A 13501-nucleotide genomic window follows, 5' to 3' on the forward strand; every position below is an offset into this window, starting at 1 on the left:
TGTTCCTTACCATCTGCTCCTCCTTCCAGAACCTGACCAAGGAGCAGGCCGACTACTGCCTCTCACACATGAAGCCGTACCTCGACAGCAAGGGCCGCGAGCTCCCGTCAGCTTTCGACTTTGTGGAGTTTACCCGCTCGCTGTTTGTCAACTGATCCAACCCCACCAGTCTGTAACTGGGACGTGTTTTCTCCTCACACACTTCAAAATGAACACTGCTAAAACTGCATGATCGTAGCACCAAAACCCTCACTACTAACTAGCTGTTCTGCCTATTTATCCGTTTGTGGTTCTCATGTTAGCTTAGCGGCTTCGCTGCTCTGAATGTGACTGCTGTTAGCTGCTGTTAGCCATTTTAGCTTCAACAACTCAGTGTGCTTTAATAAACGTTACTGGTTAGAACTGGAAAAGTCAACTGTCTTTATTTTAGTTCCAGTTGAAACACAACATGTACAAAAATGATTCACTCTGTCATTTGATGGTCAGTTTCATCCGTCTCATTCTACCACCTGATTGGCTATCTGATCCAGCTGCTCGCTTTCTCTCAGTTGCTGCTCAGTCAAATCAGCGCTTAGCTGCCAGATCTCGACCGTCCCGTCCGCTTTCCCGACGGCCAGGAGGTGATGGTTGTTACAGTTGAAGGCCAAACAAGTGGCAGCCTGACCCACCCCTCCCTTGATGGTGGCTGCTGGTCTCAGGGACCTGCAGCCCAGGTCAAATACCTGCACCTCACCTGGAAGGAGATTATCAGTCAGGAAATGTTGACACAGCTGTGTGAAAAACAGATCAGAGATTCAGTACCTTGTCCAGTGGCTGCAGCAAAAACCAGAGGTCTGGTCGGGGACCACTGCACCTGAAACACGTAGGACTCTGAAACTCGGAGAGACAGCAGCGGGCTGACTTGCAGTAAAGAGTGGATGTGGGCCAGACCATCAGTCCCTGAACTCACAAACAGATTCCTGTAGACATGAGGAAGATGTCAGATCAAATGAAGTCTACGTGGACTGTACGTAAGAGTAAAAGTATCACCTGTGGAAAGGGGAGCAGTGGATGGAGTACACGGGTCCACCACGAGACCTGAACGAGAACACAGCCGGAGCTTTCAGCTCCACACTCTTCTTCTCAGAGACCACTGCAGCCAGTGTCTGAGAGGAGAAGGAGCATCTGAGCATCAGGCCGCCCTCAGAGCCAACGATGAAGGTGTCCGAGTCCCACGGAGACACAGCCAAGGAAGTAACACCCACCATTTTACTGCCACGGACCTACAGGTGACATAAAACGTCTTCACAGGAACAGACTTACAAAGATCTGATGTACTGTCACAAATTTAGGAGCTGAGAGAATGGTCTTACCCATAAATAACAATAAAATTAATAAATCAAAAACTATGCTGCCTCCACCATGACTGAACATTAGGATATGTTATGCTGATTCACACTAATTCTCATCTTCACGTTCTTGGTGTCTAGGGATACCTGGGGACCTCAGAGATGGATCCCCAGCGTCAGAAGTGTTGACAAATGTTTTTTTTTTTTTTTTTTTATCTGACAGGATACCACCATGCAAACGATGCTTCATAAACACATTCGATCTGCTGAATGTAAAAAACAAGAAGCCGCACTAATCGTCTTCTGATTATTTTGTTTAATGAATTAAATCTCTGGACTCACTTCAGCTGAAGTGTGCAAGTTTCTCGTTGGTCCAACTGATAATTCTGTTGAGGAACTCTGAAACTTAACAGTGAGGTCTGGTTTCATGTCTGACATGGTAACTTGTAGAGTGCAGTTTATTTGGAGGGTCACCTTGAAGCTGGAGCTGCTGCTGTGGGGAACCTGCTGCTGAGTTAAGGCATATGCAGCGTTCAGGATCAGCTGGGCCTTGTCTGAGACCAGCATCCACAACAGCACACTTCCTTCTGAACTGGCACTCAGCACTCCAAACTCTCCTTTCTTCTGCAGGGGCACCCAGGCAACCTGGAAACACCATCTTTTAATCTTCTTCTGGGACAAATAAACTACAGACCAATATGTTGACATGACCACCCATTTCACTCCGATCCCTTCCCACAGTCCATCATAAAATATCTTGTTAAATTTAACCCACTCACCTGATATACAGGCTCTCTGTGGCTGTCTGAGGACATCCCAGTTTGAGCCAGTACAGGATCCTGAGTCTGACTGGTGTCCCAGACCACCACCTCCCCGTTGTACAGACCCCCTGCATCAAACAAACAAAAGTTCATACTAGACTTCAGCCTGGAAAACAAAAACTTGGTGTGCTTTTGTGAAGTTGTCCAGGTAAACACCTGGATACCTGCAGTGCTTCACCACCTTGTCTTGTTTACATTAAACACGTGATGGTTCCTACACTTCCACTCCTCACCTCCCACTGTGGGATGTTTGTTAGCTAGTCATGAATCCAGGTGGTGGTGGAGGTTCCACCTGGAATTTATGGAGCTTCTCACATAACAGAGCAGCTGAATTCTATTAAAAGCACGTGAAAAATGAAAGAACATGATCCTCAAAGTGCTGCCTGATTGGTCCACATGAGAGTGGGCTCTCTGAAGCAGGTAGATGGTGGTGTCTTCAACCTTAAGCCCATTACAATAAGCAAACTGTAATTGACCTGTTTATTGAGGTGAGCCAGTAAGAGTCTCTGCAGGACTTTCCTGATGTGAGATGACTGGTCTGTGGTCATCTGGTTCAGATGGAGGGAATTCTTCAGGAACTGGAACAAGACAGGATGTTTTCCACAGCACAGGAACTCTTTTCTGACTCAGGCTGATGTTGAAAAGATGCTGAAGAATCCAACATAGCTGTTCTGAGCAGGTTTTCAGAACATGGAGCTGAAACCATCTGGACCTGCAGCCTCGTTCCGGTTTAGTTTCTAGTTGTTTCTTCACCTGGCTGCAGGAGACAGACGGGCTAGAGATGGTGGAGGTCGAGCTGTGACGGAGATCGTTGGTGTGACTGGAGGAGGGGAGCTGGAGTCTGACCTGAGGTTCAGTCCTGACTCAACATCCCTCACGTCCTTCTCCTTTTTTTTTTCCTGTACATCTCTGCTCTTTTTTCTGTTTCTGAACTCCTAAGCATAAAACTGATCTTCATGCTCAGCATCTTTTTTAAAGGTCACCAGTGATCCAGGGATTACTAATGGAAGCACCTCATGCTGTCCTTGTGAGAGAATGATCTGTCACACTGAGTCATGGCATTAACACCATCTCCATGTGGATCACAAAACAGATCAGAAGATCCATTCAGAGTTCCTCCAGCTTCCCGAGTTTACTGCCTCAAAAATGACTTAATCACAGGTGTACAGATGGAGAGGTGGTCTGATGCTTAAAAACTGGCCGTGTAGCATCCAGATCCGTGGAACAGGTTAAATCACATCATGTGCTGCTCTTTTCTTTGACCAACCTGGTGAACATCTCTTACTACAGCACGGCGTACCTGCAATCAGGGCGGGCTGGCTGGGGTGGCAGCTTAGAGCTGTGACTGCAGTAGGAACATCTATGACCAGATCAGCCTGTTTGGTGGACAGGCTTCTACGATCCAGGTTCCACGTGCAAACACAGGACCGCTCATTGCTCCAGTCTCCATCATTAATCCTGTCCAGAAAAAGACATTTTGACCACAGAGACATCAGAAAGCTTCTCCAGCAGCTTCTGGTTCAGTTTAATATGAAATATGGTGAAGACATCATATGAAACTGTGACATACCGACCGAAGGAACAGATGATAACTGAACCTGTGCAGCTCCAGCTTACACTGGTGACCTGAAGACCTTTTTCCTGAGCGCCAGGGTGTTGAAGGCAGTGGAGGCAGGAAACCTGCAAACATACAACAGATTAATACAGAGAGCTTCTCCTGAACATCAACGATGCTGATAAAGTTCTGGTCCTGCTGACCTGCAGATCGTGATCTTGCCAGTTTGTCTGGAACCCATCAAAAGCATGGCTCCGGGAGTTTTTTTCCAGTTCTCCAACCATCAGATCTTCAACTCTCCTTAGGAAGTTGGTCAGGCCGGGCGCTTCTGTGTCGTCACAGGGTTGGTGGGGCAGCTCGGTGGTCGGATCCTGTGGTTCTGTCTGAGTGGAGCTGACAGAAGTAGATGCTGTCTGGACTTCAGCATCTGCACTGTGCACAGCTCTGGTCTGACAGCTTCTCTGAAACATGAAGACATTTTTTACTGAGTAATCAGTCATGTTATGACTGCATTCAAAGTTTCAATCATACAGTTACACATCGTTAGTCTCAGCATAACTGCCTAAGTCATATTTAGGCTAAATAGTGAAATCTTTCTAACTGTACTCTCCTAATATTGCTGACTGTAAACCATTGCCTATAAAACCTGAAAATATTACTTATTTTATGTTATGAGGCTAAAGATATGTTAGCTCTGAAGATGGATTTCAGCTCCAAAAGACAAAGAAACCTCATCATCACTTCCACCGCCTAGAATCCTAACCCTAATCCAACGTAGCTGGCCGGTGGTAGAAATGAATAATAGAGGCAGTAATAAAAACGTTATTAACATTTATCTGAGTCTAGCTGAATCAGTCACACACACACACACACACACAGACTTCTTTCTATCAGCACACAAAGAAACTGAATACAGAAAAATGATCCGATTCCTTTCCCAGACTGGATTCTCTCCCAGACTGGATCCCTGTTGTCTGTCTGGTTCATCTTGTATTGAAAGTGGAATTCAAAGGTTCTTAACTAGATGTCAGTTCCCAGGATGACATGGGGAATGGTGTCCTATCTTCCACTGCAGAGTCCCAGTATCCTGGCATACCCGGCACTCTTCATTTAATTAACTACAACACTTGAGTAAGGCTTTAACCAAACCCTTTCCATTTCCTCCATTTTTTAGTATAACAGTTTCTTGGAAAAAAAAAAGAATATATATATTTTTTTAAATTGGGAGTTTAAGAAATTCTGTTATATTGATTAAAATATAAATACTTTAGCTTATTTGTTCAAAATGCTTTTTATTTATGTATATAAAAATGCTTAATAAATTTTTCATTAATTTCACAAAAACTCATTATTGTAATTTATTATTAACGTACAACTAAAAATGAGTTATTGTGATTAGAGTTCCACATCGATCTTGTCATCAGATCTTCTGTTAAATATTTAGACTAATTATAATCTTCTGTCGCTTGTGAAGTTCAAACATCCTGAAACCAATAAATGACCTGAGAAGACGTCTGCTTCTCTTATTTAAGTCGCTCCATCCATGAACACAGGCCAGCATTACAGATCTGTCCTCCATCACCTGCGTCACCTTTTAAAATCAGGACGCAGCTCGTGCATTTTAACAGAATTTTCTCATTCAAGTCTGTAAACTTGTAAACATTTGCTGACAGCGTAAAAAGAAAGAAGCGGTGACGTCACGCCCTGCTGCACGCGGCGTCGGTTACGTGGCTGACGCAACATTTCCGAGCCGCCGTGTCTGTGGATTTTAGGATCAGTAGAGAGCAACGTTCTGCTAAACGAGTCCTCAGGGAAACAATGTGAGGACCTACCGACTCCTGAGCCGACTGGTGGGACTTCCTCCACAGCGACGGAACCAGAACTCCGTCCAGAACCTCGTCAGTAAACATTAGGGTGGAAAAACAAACAGCAGCGGTTAACAAATACCAAACAAACGGCTGGCGCTGCAGCCATTTTGGACAAAACCCGTTACCATGGTGACCGAGAGGCTGCCCGTGAAAGACGGAAACCCTCCGTTCACTTCCGCTGTTTCCAGAAAAGCATTCATCTGCGTGAACAACCGTTAAATGATAAAATTTCAACAGATAAACATTTTAAATATATTACATCTGACCAGAATACTGCAGCCGCCATTAGTTTCCGTCTGAGCTTATGGACGGACAGACAGATTTCTAAAATGAGAAAATTAGCTGCTTGTACTTTTATTCAATTACTATTTTTATGGCTCTGCTTCATCATGGTCCCAGTATAACCAGTTAGAAAACAAACAAAAAAGCAGACACTTGGAAAATGTATTAAAACTTGGGTCAGCCACAGTGGTTTATTATAAAACCCACTTCCAGCAAGGTGGGACATATTTAACAACATGGCACTTCTAAACACTAGGCCTGCTAACAAAGTTTACATTAAAAATGTCCAGAAAAGTTGTTTCTACAAACCAGTTTCACTCCTAGCATCCAGATCTAGGAAGGGCATCGACCCCTAGCATCACTCCGATGACCCTAATCATTGACCCGCAGGATGTGTTTGGTGGGCCGGAAAGGTGCTGAAGCAACTACAGTACTCTAAATATTCCCATCAACACAACGACTGTCTATAGGACATGAAAAACTAAGTGCTTTAATGATGGTGTGGACTGGGTTTGATTTTGGGATAAAGGAGGAACATCTTGCTGTGAAATGCCAGAATGTGATGAAACTACTCCAGAATCACGTATACGTTTTATTGTAACAAAGCAACTGGTACACTTGATGCAAACTGGTTTCCAGTGGAACAAGAGGAACACTGCAGAACTCTGTAGGACTCCCCAGAACAGCCGAGAGCACGAAAAGGGACGAAAGGGGAGAAAAAAGAAACAAGAAAAAATTAAAATAAAGAAAAAAAAAATCATCAAAATCCTCCCTCCAAACAAACATTTTGTTCCCGTAGATGGATGATCAGAGGGAGTTCTCAGCGAAAGCCTTCAATCATCTTCACCGTCGTCCTGGAAGGAAAAACAAAAAACAGTTGTTAAATCAACATTCAGTTTCTACATGAGGGAAGCATCTAATCGGGACCATCTAACCTCTCCATCTTCTCCTTCACCATCCTCATCTTCACCCTCATCTTCTTCACCCTCATCAATATCTTCCAGGCCTTCCTCTTCATCATCATCATCATCGTCATCTCCATCCCCCTCCTCATCCTCCATGTCAGGGACCTGAAAACATCCAGAGCAAGTTTCCAGGATTAAACCTGGACCTGTTCCGGGTTCACACACATGCAAGTCTGGACCAGAATCCCACCAGGAACAGGGCTGTTAGGAAAGAACAGCTGATCCAGCTGCTTGTGGTTTAGAGTTTTCCTACAATTTTATTGGCAGGGCCTCCCTACCAGCTGCTGCCTGCCTACAAGGTTGGAAACACGTCAACCCGCTGAAGATCAGACGTGAGTATCAGCGTTTTTCTAAACTTCGCCGGGCCAGCCGAAGTGTTTCTCCTGCTGCGACATTAAGCCGAGAACATCATGCACATCACAGAAACGTGCACAGCTGAACCCCACCGTTCAGGCATTGTAGTGATTTCTGATTCGTATTAATTATGTCTGGTGTTTTTCTTTATCAGTTCAGCCATTTTGGTAAATTAGTCTACAATGAAGTATAAAATTGATGTTTGATCACGTGTCATGTTACAGTAATGGGAAGGTTACCTGCTGCAGAGTTCATTAATACCTTCATAATTCAGCAGTTCTGATTGTTGTTGATCTTTACATCCAGCTTATTAATCCTGTATGGAAGTTAAACGTGTGAAAATATGTTATTACAACCCAGGGGACTGTTTGTTTTCCAGTAAATGGAAAATGAGAGTCCGGGCTAGACAGTGGTGTGGTGGTCTGCATCATCTCCTCACAGCTACAAGGTTCCTGGTTCATGGTCGGATGGAGTTACTCCAGATTCTCCAGCTTCCTCCAACAGTCCAAAAACAAACAGGTGACTAGTGACTCTAAACTAACACTACAAGTTAGGAGTAGTATGGGTGGTTACTGGTGTGAGATGACCTGGTGTACACCCGTCTGCTGACAGAAGTTGGAACAACACAGCGCTGGTTGGAAAGTTAAAGCTGAAGATTCAACAAGAGAAAAAATGGAAGACCAGGTTGATGTCCAGCAAAAATTCAGTAGCTTTCAACTAAAACCTTTCATATCAAAAGTCAAATCATCAGCTGGTGTTAGAGACCTGGTGACCAAAATAAAGTACAGCTGCACAACATCAGGAAAATGTGCACAGTGCACAAGAGGAATAATCCTGAAATACATAAGGTTCTTCCATATATGGTTCCACTTCTGCCCCAGTGCATGCTGGTTACTGGTGGAATATGAAGACAAGACAAACTTCCTCTAAAGGCCCATTTATGCTCCCTTATGTACGTAAATAGCGACGTCCGTTTCAAACGCTGTCATACGTCTCCATCATCATACTTTCATGCATGTTTTGTGTTGCCGTGGTTAAGTCAGGTCCTCCACTAGTGGTAGTGCTGGGATCAGCATTCACTCCCGCGAGAAGACATCGTCGTTCGGTTTGACGGCGGTAATGCATCGCTATAACGTTGTTTCCAACTTCCCAACATGCTCTAAACACCCGCATAAAGTCTTTCTTCAAAAGCTGTCATCATCTTCATTCTTGTTTTTCTCCTTTTCCTGATCCTTCTTCTCTGGTCACATATCAGCTATTCTGCTCAGCACTGCCGCAACGTCCGGTGGTGTGGCCGTGCTAAGCTTTGAGAAAAGGGACCAAACCAACGGCTATTTCTATATTAAAAACGTTTTTTTTTTTTTTTAAATTACTTAGACGCAAAAATTTACACACTTTTAAAATGCACAAGAGATCATCTGTTCTTTGACAGAACCAGTAGGGCTGGGCGATATGAACCAAATCTTATATCTCGATATTTTTTATCTGAATCACGATATACGATATATATCTCGATATATATTTTTTGTCAAGTAACCAAAGAGACTGTTCTAATTTACAGCTTTCAGAGCTAAAAACACTTTTATTAAGGATCAGCAGCACATGTGCATTAAAACAGCTGACTGAAAAATAAAGTACCTTTATAATAAATACTCCTAAAACAAAATTAAAAATACTTTTCAATGGCCATAATAAAAATACAGCTGTGCAAAATGCAAAAGTAAAGATGCTTTTAACTCAAAACAAGCTATCTCGATATATCTCCTTCTATATTGCGTCTGATAAAGTCTCGATATATTTGAAAATCTCGATATATTGCCCAGCCCTAAGAACCAGATCTGTGGTTATGGTACAGCAATATAAAAGAAGAAGAAGGGATTAGATTTATATAGGGCTTTTCAAAGCACCCAAACCCTAAGTCTAACTTTTTCATTCACCAATCATTTATACCTGGTAGTTACACGTGAAGCCACAGCTGCCGACCGGTGGAAACATGGCAGCCAATCCACGCCTACGGCCTCTCCGACCACAACCAAACATTCATCCACATTCAAACACCAGCGATGCCGACACTGGAGGCAAGGAGGGTAAAGTTCCAGGGACAGGACGACAGGGGGAGTGGAACCGCCAACCTTCCGATTATTTGACAACCCGCTCTACTACCTGAGCCACTGCCACCCAAAAAAAGACACTCCTCACACATGTAATGCTTTTAATATCCAAAAACAAAGTTTCCCAAGTTGTCAGTGACAGAGTGAACATACTACTGTACCCTGTGCTGGAGCGACCATGTTAATTATCTGTGCTGCCGACGGCTCAAAGGCTTCGTTTCCTACGCAGACTCGGGCTGTTTGGGGTCCGACCTGAGATCCGGCTCATTCTCTATCAGGCTGTTCTTGGTAGCATCATCAGATACGGTACGGCTGCAGGGTTCGGCACATTAACACTTCCATCTAAATCTAGACTCAAAAACAGTGAAAACAGCAATGAAAGTAATTTGGTCAAATACCCAGTAACCAGTAGCTGTTCTGTACTGGGAGGCCTTCAGATGGAGGATCATCCATCACTGATCATTACATCCGACCAGACTTCGATCAAGTCTGACGAAGGCTGAAACTGTGACGTGTGACAGTGAAGTTTAACCATCACTCATTTACAGAATTATCCATCTGCACCATGACTGCAGCAGCAGTGATGCGTCTACATGTTGTTCTACATCAGCACTGAAAAACACCATCAGCTGTTTTTCCTAATTTAACATCTGATGAGAGCTTAAGTTTAATAATCAGTTAATTATTTACTAAAATCTAGGCCTTAAAAAGATTTTTAAAAATGCTCATTTGTGCCCATCTTGTCCTGGTCAGTGCCTGCCTGGCCCCTCACCAGAACTTTTCTAGACTCGCCCCCTTGGAGAAACTATAACGGTTAAATGATGCCTATGGGTGAGAGCAAGAGGTCTCCACTGAGCAGTCGGCATTTTTTTCCCTTGCTCACATCTATCCCGCACAGTGCTGGATTCCCATCACCCCTGTCTGCGTTTGCGTCGTTTGTGTAGAGCATTGATGCGACTTTAAGTGGAAAGCAGCCATCTGGAGGAAGCCGAGATCCTTTAATGTCGGCACCAGGCGGTTTCATATCCTCTATCAGTTTGTGGTGGGTTCAATCTGTTGGGGCAGCAGAACGAGAACCAGCAAAGCAGACAGACACAGATCATACCAGGTAGTACTGCAGAGGGTTCGGCCAGATGTCGTCTTTAATCACTTCTCCCAGCTCGTCGGCTCCTGCATCCGAGTGGTCAGTAAACCAGGTGAAGAAACTTTCTGGCTCCTCGTGCTGCCTCTTCTTCACAGCTTTATTTGGGGTTTGACTGGTGCGCTTCGTCAGATCCTGACGAGTCAAATCAAGGTAGAAAAAGAAAAACCATAACTTTATTAAAGGAGCAAAATCTTGGAAAAAAAACCAAATGAAATCCCAACTATCATCATTCCCCTTCTGGTTGATGAGAGACGGACCAAAGCTTTGGCTCTACCTTAACAAGATCTCTGTGTTGGTCTTTAAAAACAAACTCTACAAGTTCACTGTTTATTTATTTATTTGTACTTTGAAAACTCACAAAAGAAAAAAAAAGTGTGTGTGTGTGTGTGTATGTATGTATATATATATATATATATATATATATATATATATATATATATATATATATAAAATTTAACCAATTTATAAGAATGTAGTTGACAAATAAAAAGACCACTTTGAAAAAGTGGTCTTTTTGTTAGAGGCTGGGCGTTTTTCCTTCTGTGTCTCGGTTAAAGGACGGCTGATTAAACAGGCTTCATGTTGAAGGCACTAGATGTCGGAATTAGAAGACATTTCCAAACCAACCTTTCCCGCTTTCCATTTGATTTCTGTGGATTTGGAAACAGGGTCTCCGCTCTCATTTACGTTAAACTCTTTGGAGAGGACTTTGTTCTCAAAGTATGGATTCTCATCAAAACACTGTAAACAAAAACAGACGAGTGTGTCAGAAGATCATCTCCATGTTCAGAACCAACAGCAGTCTAAGCTCAAACACCCACAAAATCTATTCTGTATCCAGACTTGATATCTTCGAACTCTGTGACCTCCACCCGCGACAAGTAATGCAGGGCTTCCTCATCCTCCTCCCCCAGAAGAGCTGAAACTACGACACAGATGCAGTTAGCTTAGTAAATTAACAGTTTATTTATTCTATCAAACTGATCGATCAGAAGTAATCCTCAATAATTTACCTTGTGGATGGTTGACGAATGTTGTGACCCAGAAGTTTGGGATTTTGGCTATAAGTTCTGATCGCTTCTGAAAGAATGGCTGGCGTAATTTGTTGTACTTCTGCTCTACTTTTAAAATTTCTTCACTAGCCTGTTCATTAAGTCTGGTGGAGAGAGAAAAAAAACAGGTCAGACAGTTAACCAGACAATTATTATCCTCAGCTGTGACACAAAGATCCAAACTTACCTGTCAATTTCATTCTGTACTTCATCAATGTGTTCGATTGCTTCCTGCTGCTCTTTTTCTGGAGGGGGAGATCAAAGAATTTCTTCAGCAAATATTTTGAAATAAAAAAGTGAAAACAGCACATGGTGAAAGTTAGAGCAGTGAGAGTGGGCAGGTGCCTCCCAGTTAAAAGTCTGACATTATTTACTGCAGAACAGCTGCAGTCTAGACCAGGGCGCCTCAATTTGGTCCCAAGAAGCTGCAATCCTGCAGGTTTTCAATGTCTCCCTCGTTCAAACACACCTGACTCAAATTAATGAGTCATTGTGCAGAACTTCAGACTGTTGGCTCCATTTAATTGGAGTCCAGTGTGTTGAAACAAGGATACATTAAAAAAAACCTGCAGGACTGCAGCTCTCTTAGAACTGAATCAAGCAGCCCTGGTCTACATGCTGCGGAGCAGTTGAAAGCCACCAGACTCAGAAACTGAGATAACAGCTACTGTCCCATAATCCATATCTAAAATAACATCAACAGGAAGATTTTTAGCAAACTGTTTAGTAACAAAAAACTGAGAATTTAATGACTATGGGATGAATGAGGTGTTTAAATGATGGTACAAATACCACTGATGGAGATTTCTCGTAAGTATGAGGGCTGAAAAGGGATTTCTAAATGTTAAACATGATTTTATGGTCATAGTTAGGACTAGTTATAGTTAGGTTAGGTTTATAGTTTGCGCCTTCAGCTATGATGGTTAAGGTATCATAGACGTCTCCCCCCAATGAGGGGTATTAAAACAGATGTGTGCTCGCTCCACGACAAACTGAGCCCAGCCATCTGCAGCTTCCTGTTGGAGCTAAAGGCGCCCTGGTTTGAATTAATCCTTAACTGTGAAAGCAGCCAGTTTAGCTTCGATAAAACCACCCGCTTCATAAAAACCCCATAAACCCTGGAAATCAATGTTAGCATTCATTAATTACACCCCAGTAAAATTTCAGCTAACTTGGTCAATAAATGTAAGCGTTTGTTTACATTTTAGTCCGCTACTGAATCTAAAAATCCAGCTCGTATCATGTTAAACTGAACAGCTAACGACAACATCGGGATTTTATTTTAAATGCCAACAGTTTTCTATCAGAGATCCAGGAGGAGCTGCATCCGTGTGATAGTAAACATTCAGTCATTTTCAACACTACCGCCAAATAACCACTAGCAGCCGAAAATCATCCCAAACGTAGCCGATACGAAACCACCACCGGCCTGCTTCATGGTCCTAACCCGCCGCTGAAGCAGGCCAGCTCTCCATCGCGCTACCGTATGGTAGCCGCATGCTACATCAGAGAAAAGACCAGCACATTTACCTCAGTGTGAGCATGAAGAGGACGATAAAAGAACACATTCACCCTTCATCGTTTCACTTTTAACCGTAAAACCAATCACAAAGACAGTCGGAGGATAAAATGACGATATACAAATGAAAATGGCGTTGCAGAGGATGACCGCCATTCCTGAACGTTACCAGAGGTCTCGTCCGCTCCGTCGTGATTTGAATTCTCCTTCCTACTGACTTTTGCCGATGAGGCCGACATGATGACTCTTTGGACCAGAAGTACGTCCCAGCAGATTAAAACACTTCTCTGTAGGACAAAAGTTACTTCCTCCTCACACAGAACACAAGTCCGACAACAAACAATAAGAAGGAATAAGCGCAGCTTTGCACGCTTGTTTATCCTCCGCACACCCTGGGTCAACACAAGCTGTCACCGCCCTCTTCCGCCCTCGGCTGGTCGGAGTGCGGAACTGCAGCTGAAGGTGTCCTCTCAACACCTGCAGCTGTCTGGAGGAGGATTTA

General features: G+C 43.4%; 3 protein-coding genes across 3 annotated transcripts in view; 1 reads left to right on the forward strand and 2 right to left on the reverse strand.

The window, feature by feature from the left end:
• The window catches only part of LOC121629802 (spectrin alpha chain, non-erythrocytic 1-like), a 36637-nt gene extending 36227 nt beyond the window's left edge, over positions 1 to 410 (forward strand). The window contains 1 exon segment of the mRNA XM_041969603.1: positions 30 to 410. Within this exon segment, the coding sequence (XP_041825537.1) occupies positions 30 to 155 (126 nt within the window). The 3' untranslated portion in view covers positions 156 to 410.
• Positions 404 to 5719, reverse strand: dync2i2 (dynein 2 intermediate chain 2). Its single transcript, XM_041969547.1, has 9 exons — positions 5537 to 5719; positions 3908 to 4165; positions 3720 to 3829; positions 3450 to 3607; positions 2108 to 2217; positions 1803 to 1973; positions 1030 to 1262; positions 802 to 959; positions 404 to 733 (listed from the first exon to the last, which is right to left on the reverse strand). The coding sequence occupies exons 1-9, from the start codon at positions 5612 to 5614 to the stop codon at positions 498 to 500; spliced, it is 1512 nt and encodes a 503-aa protein (XP_041825481.1). The 5' UTR covers positions 5615 to 5719; the 3' UTR covers positions 404 to 497.
• Positions 5720 to 6433: 714 nt separating this feature from the next.
• Positions 6434 to 13474, reverse strand: LOC121629791 (protein SET-like). Its single transcript, XM_041969591.1, has 8 exons — positions 13169 to 13474; positions 11668 to 11725; positions 11442 to 11584; positions 11250 to 11353; positions 11056 to 11169; positions 10390 to 10560; positions 6790 to 6924; positions 6434 to 6708 (listed from the first exon to the last, which is right to left on the reverse strand). Exons 1-8 carry the CDS (start codon positions 13236 to 13238, stop codon positions 6688 to 6690), a joined length of 816 nt encoding a protein of 271 aa, XP_041825525.1. The 5' UTR covers positions 13239 to 13474; the 3' UTR covers positions 6434 to 6687.
• Between the last annotated feature and the right edge of the window lie 27 nt (positions 13475 to 13501).

Source organism: Melanotaenia boesemani, chromosome 19, assembly GCF_017639745.1.
Source record: "Melanotaenia boesemani isolate fMelBoe1 chromosome 19, fMelBoe1.pri, whole genome shotgun sequence".
Classification (NCBI taxonomy): Eukaryota; Metazoa; Chordata; class Actinopteri; order Atheriniformes; family Melanotaeniidae; genus Melanotaenia; species Melanotaenia boesemani.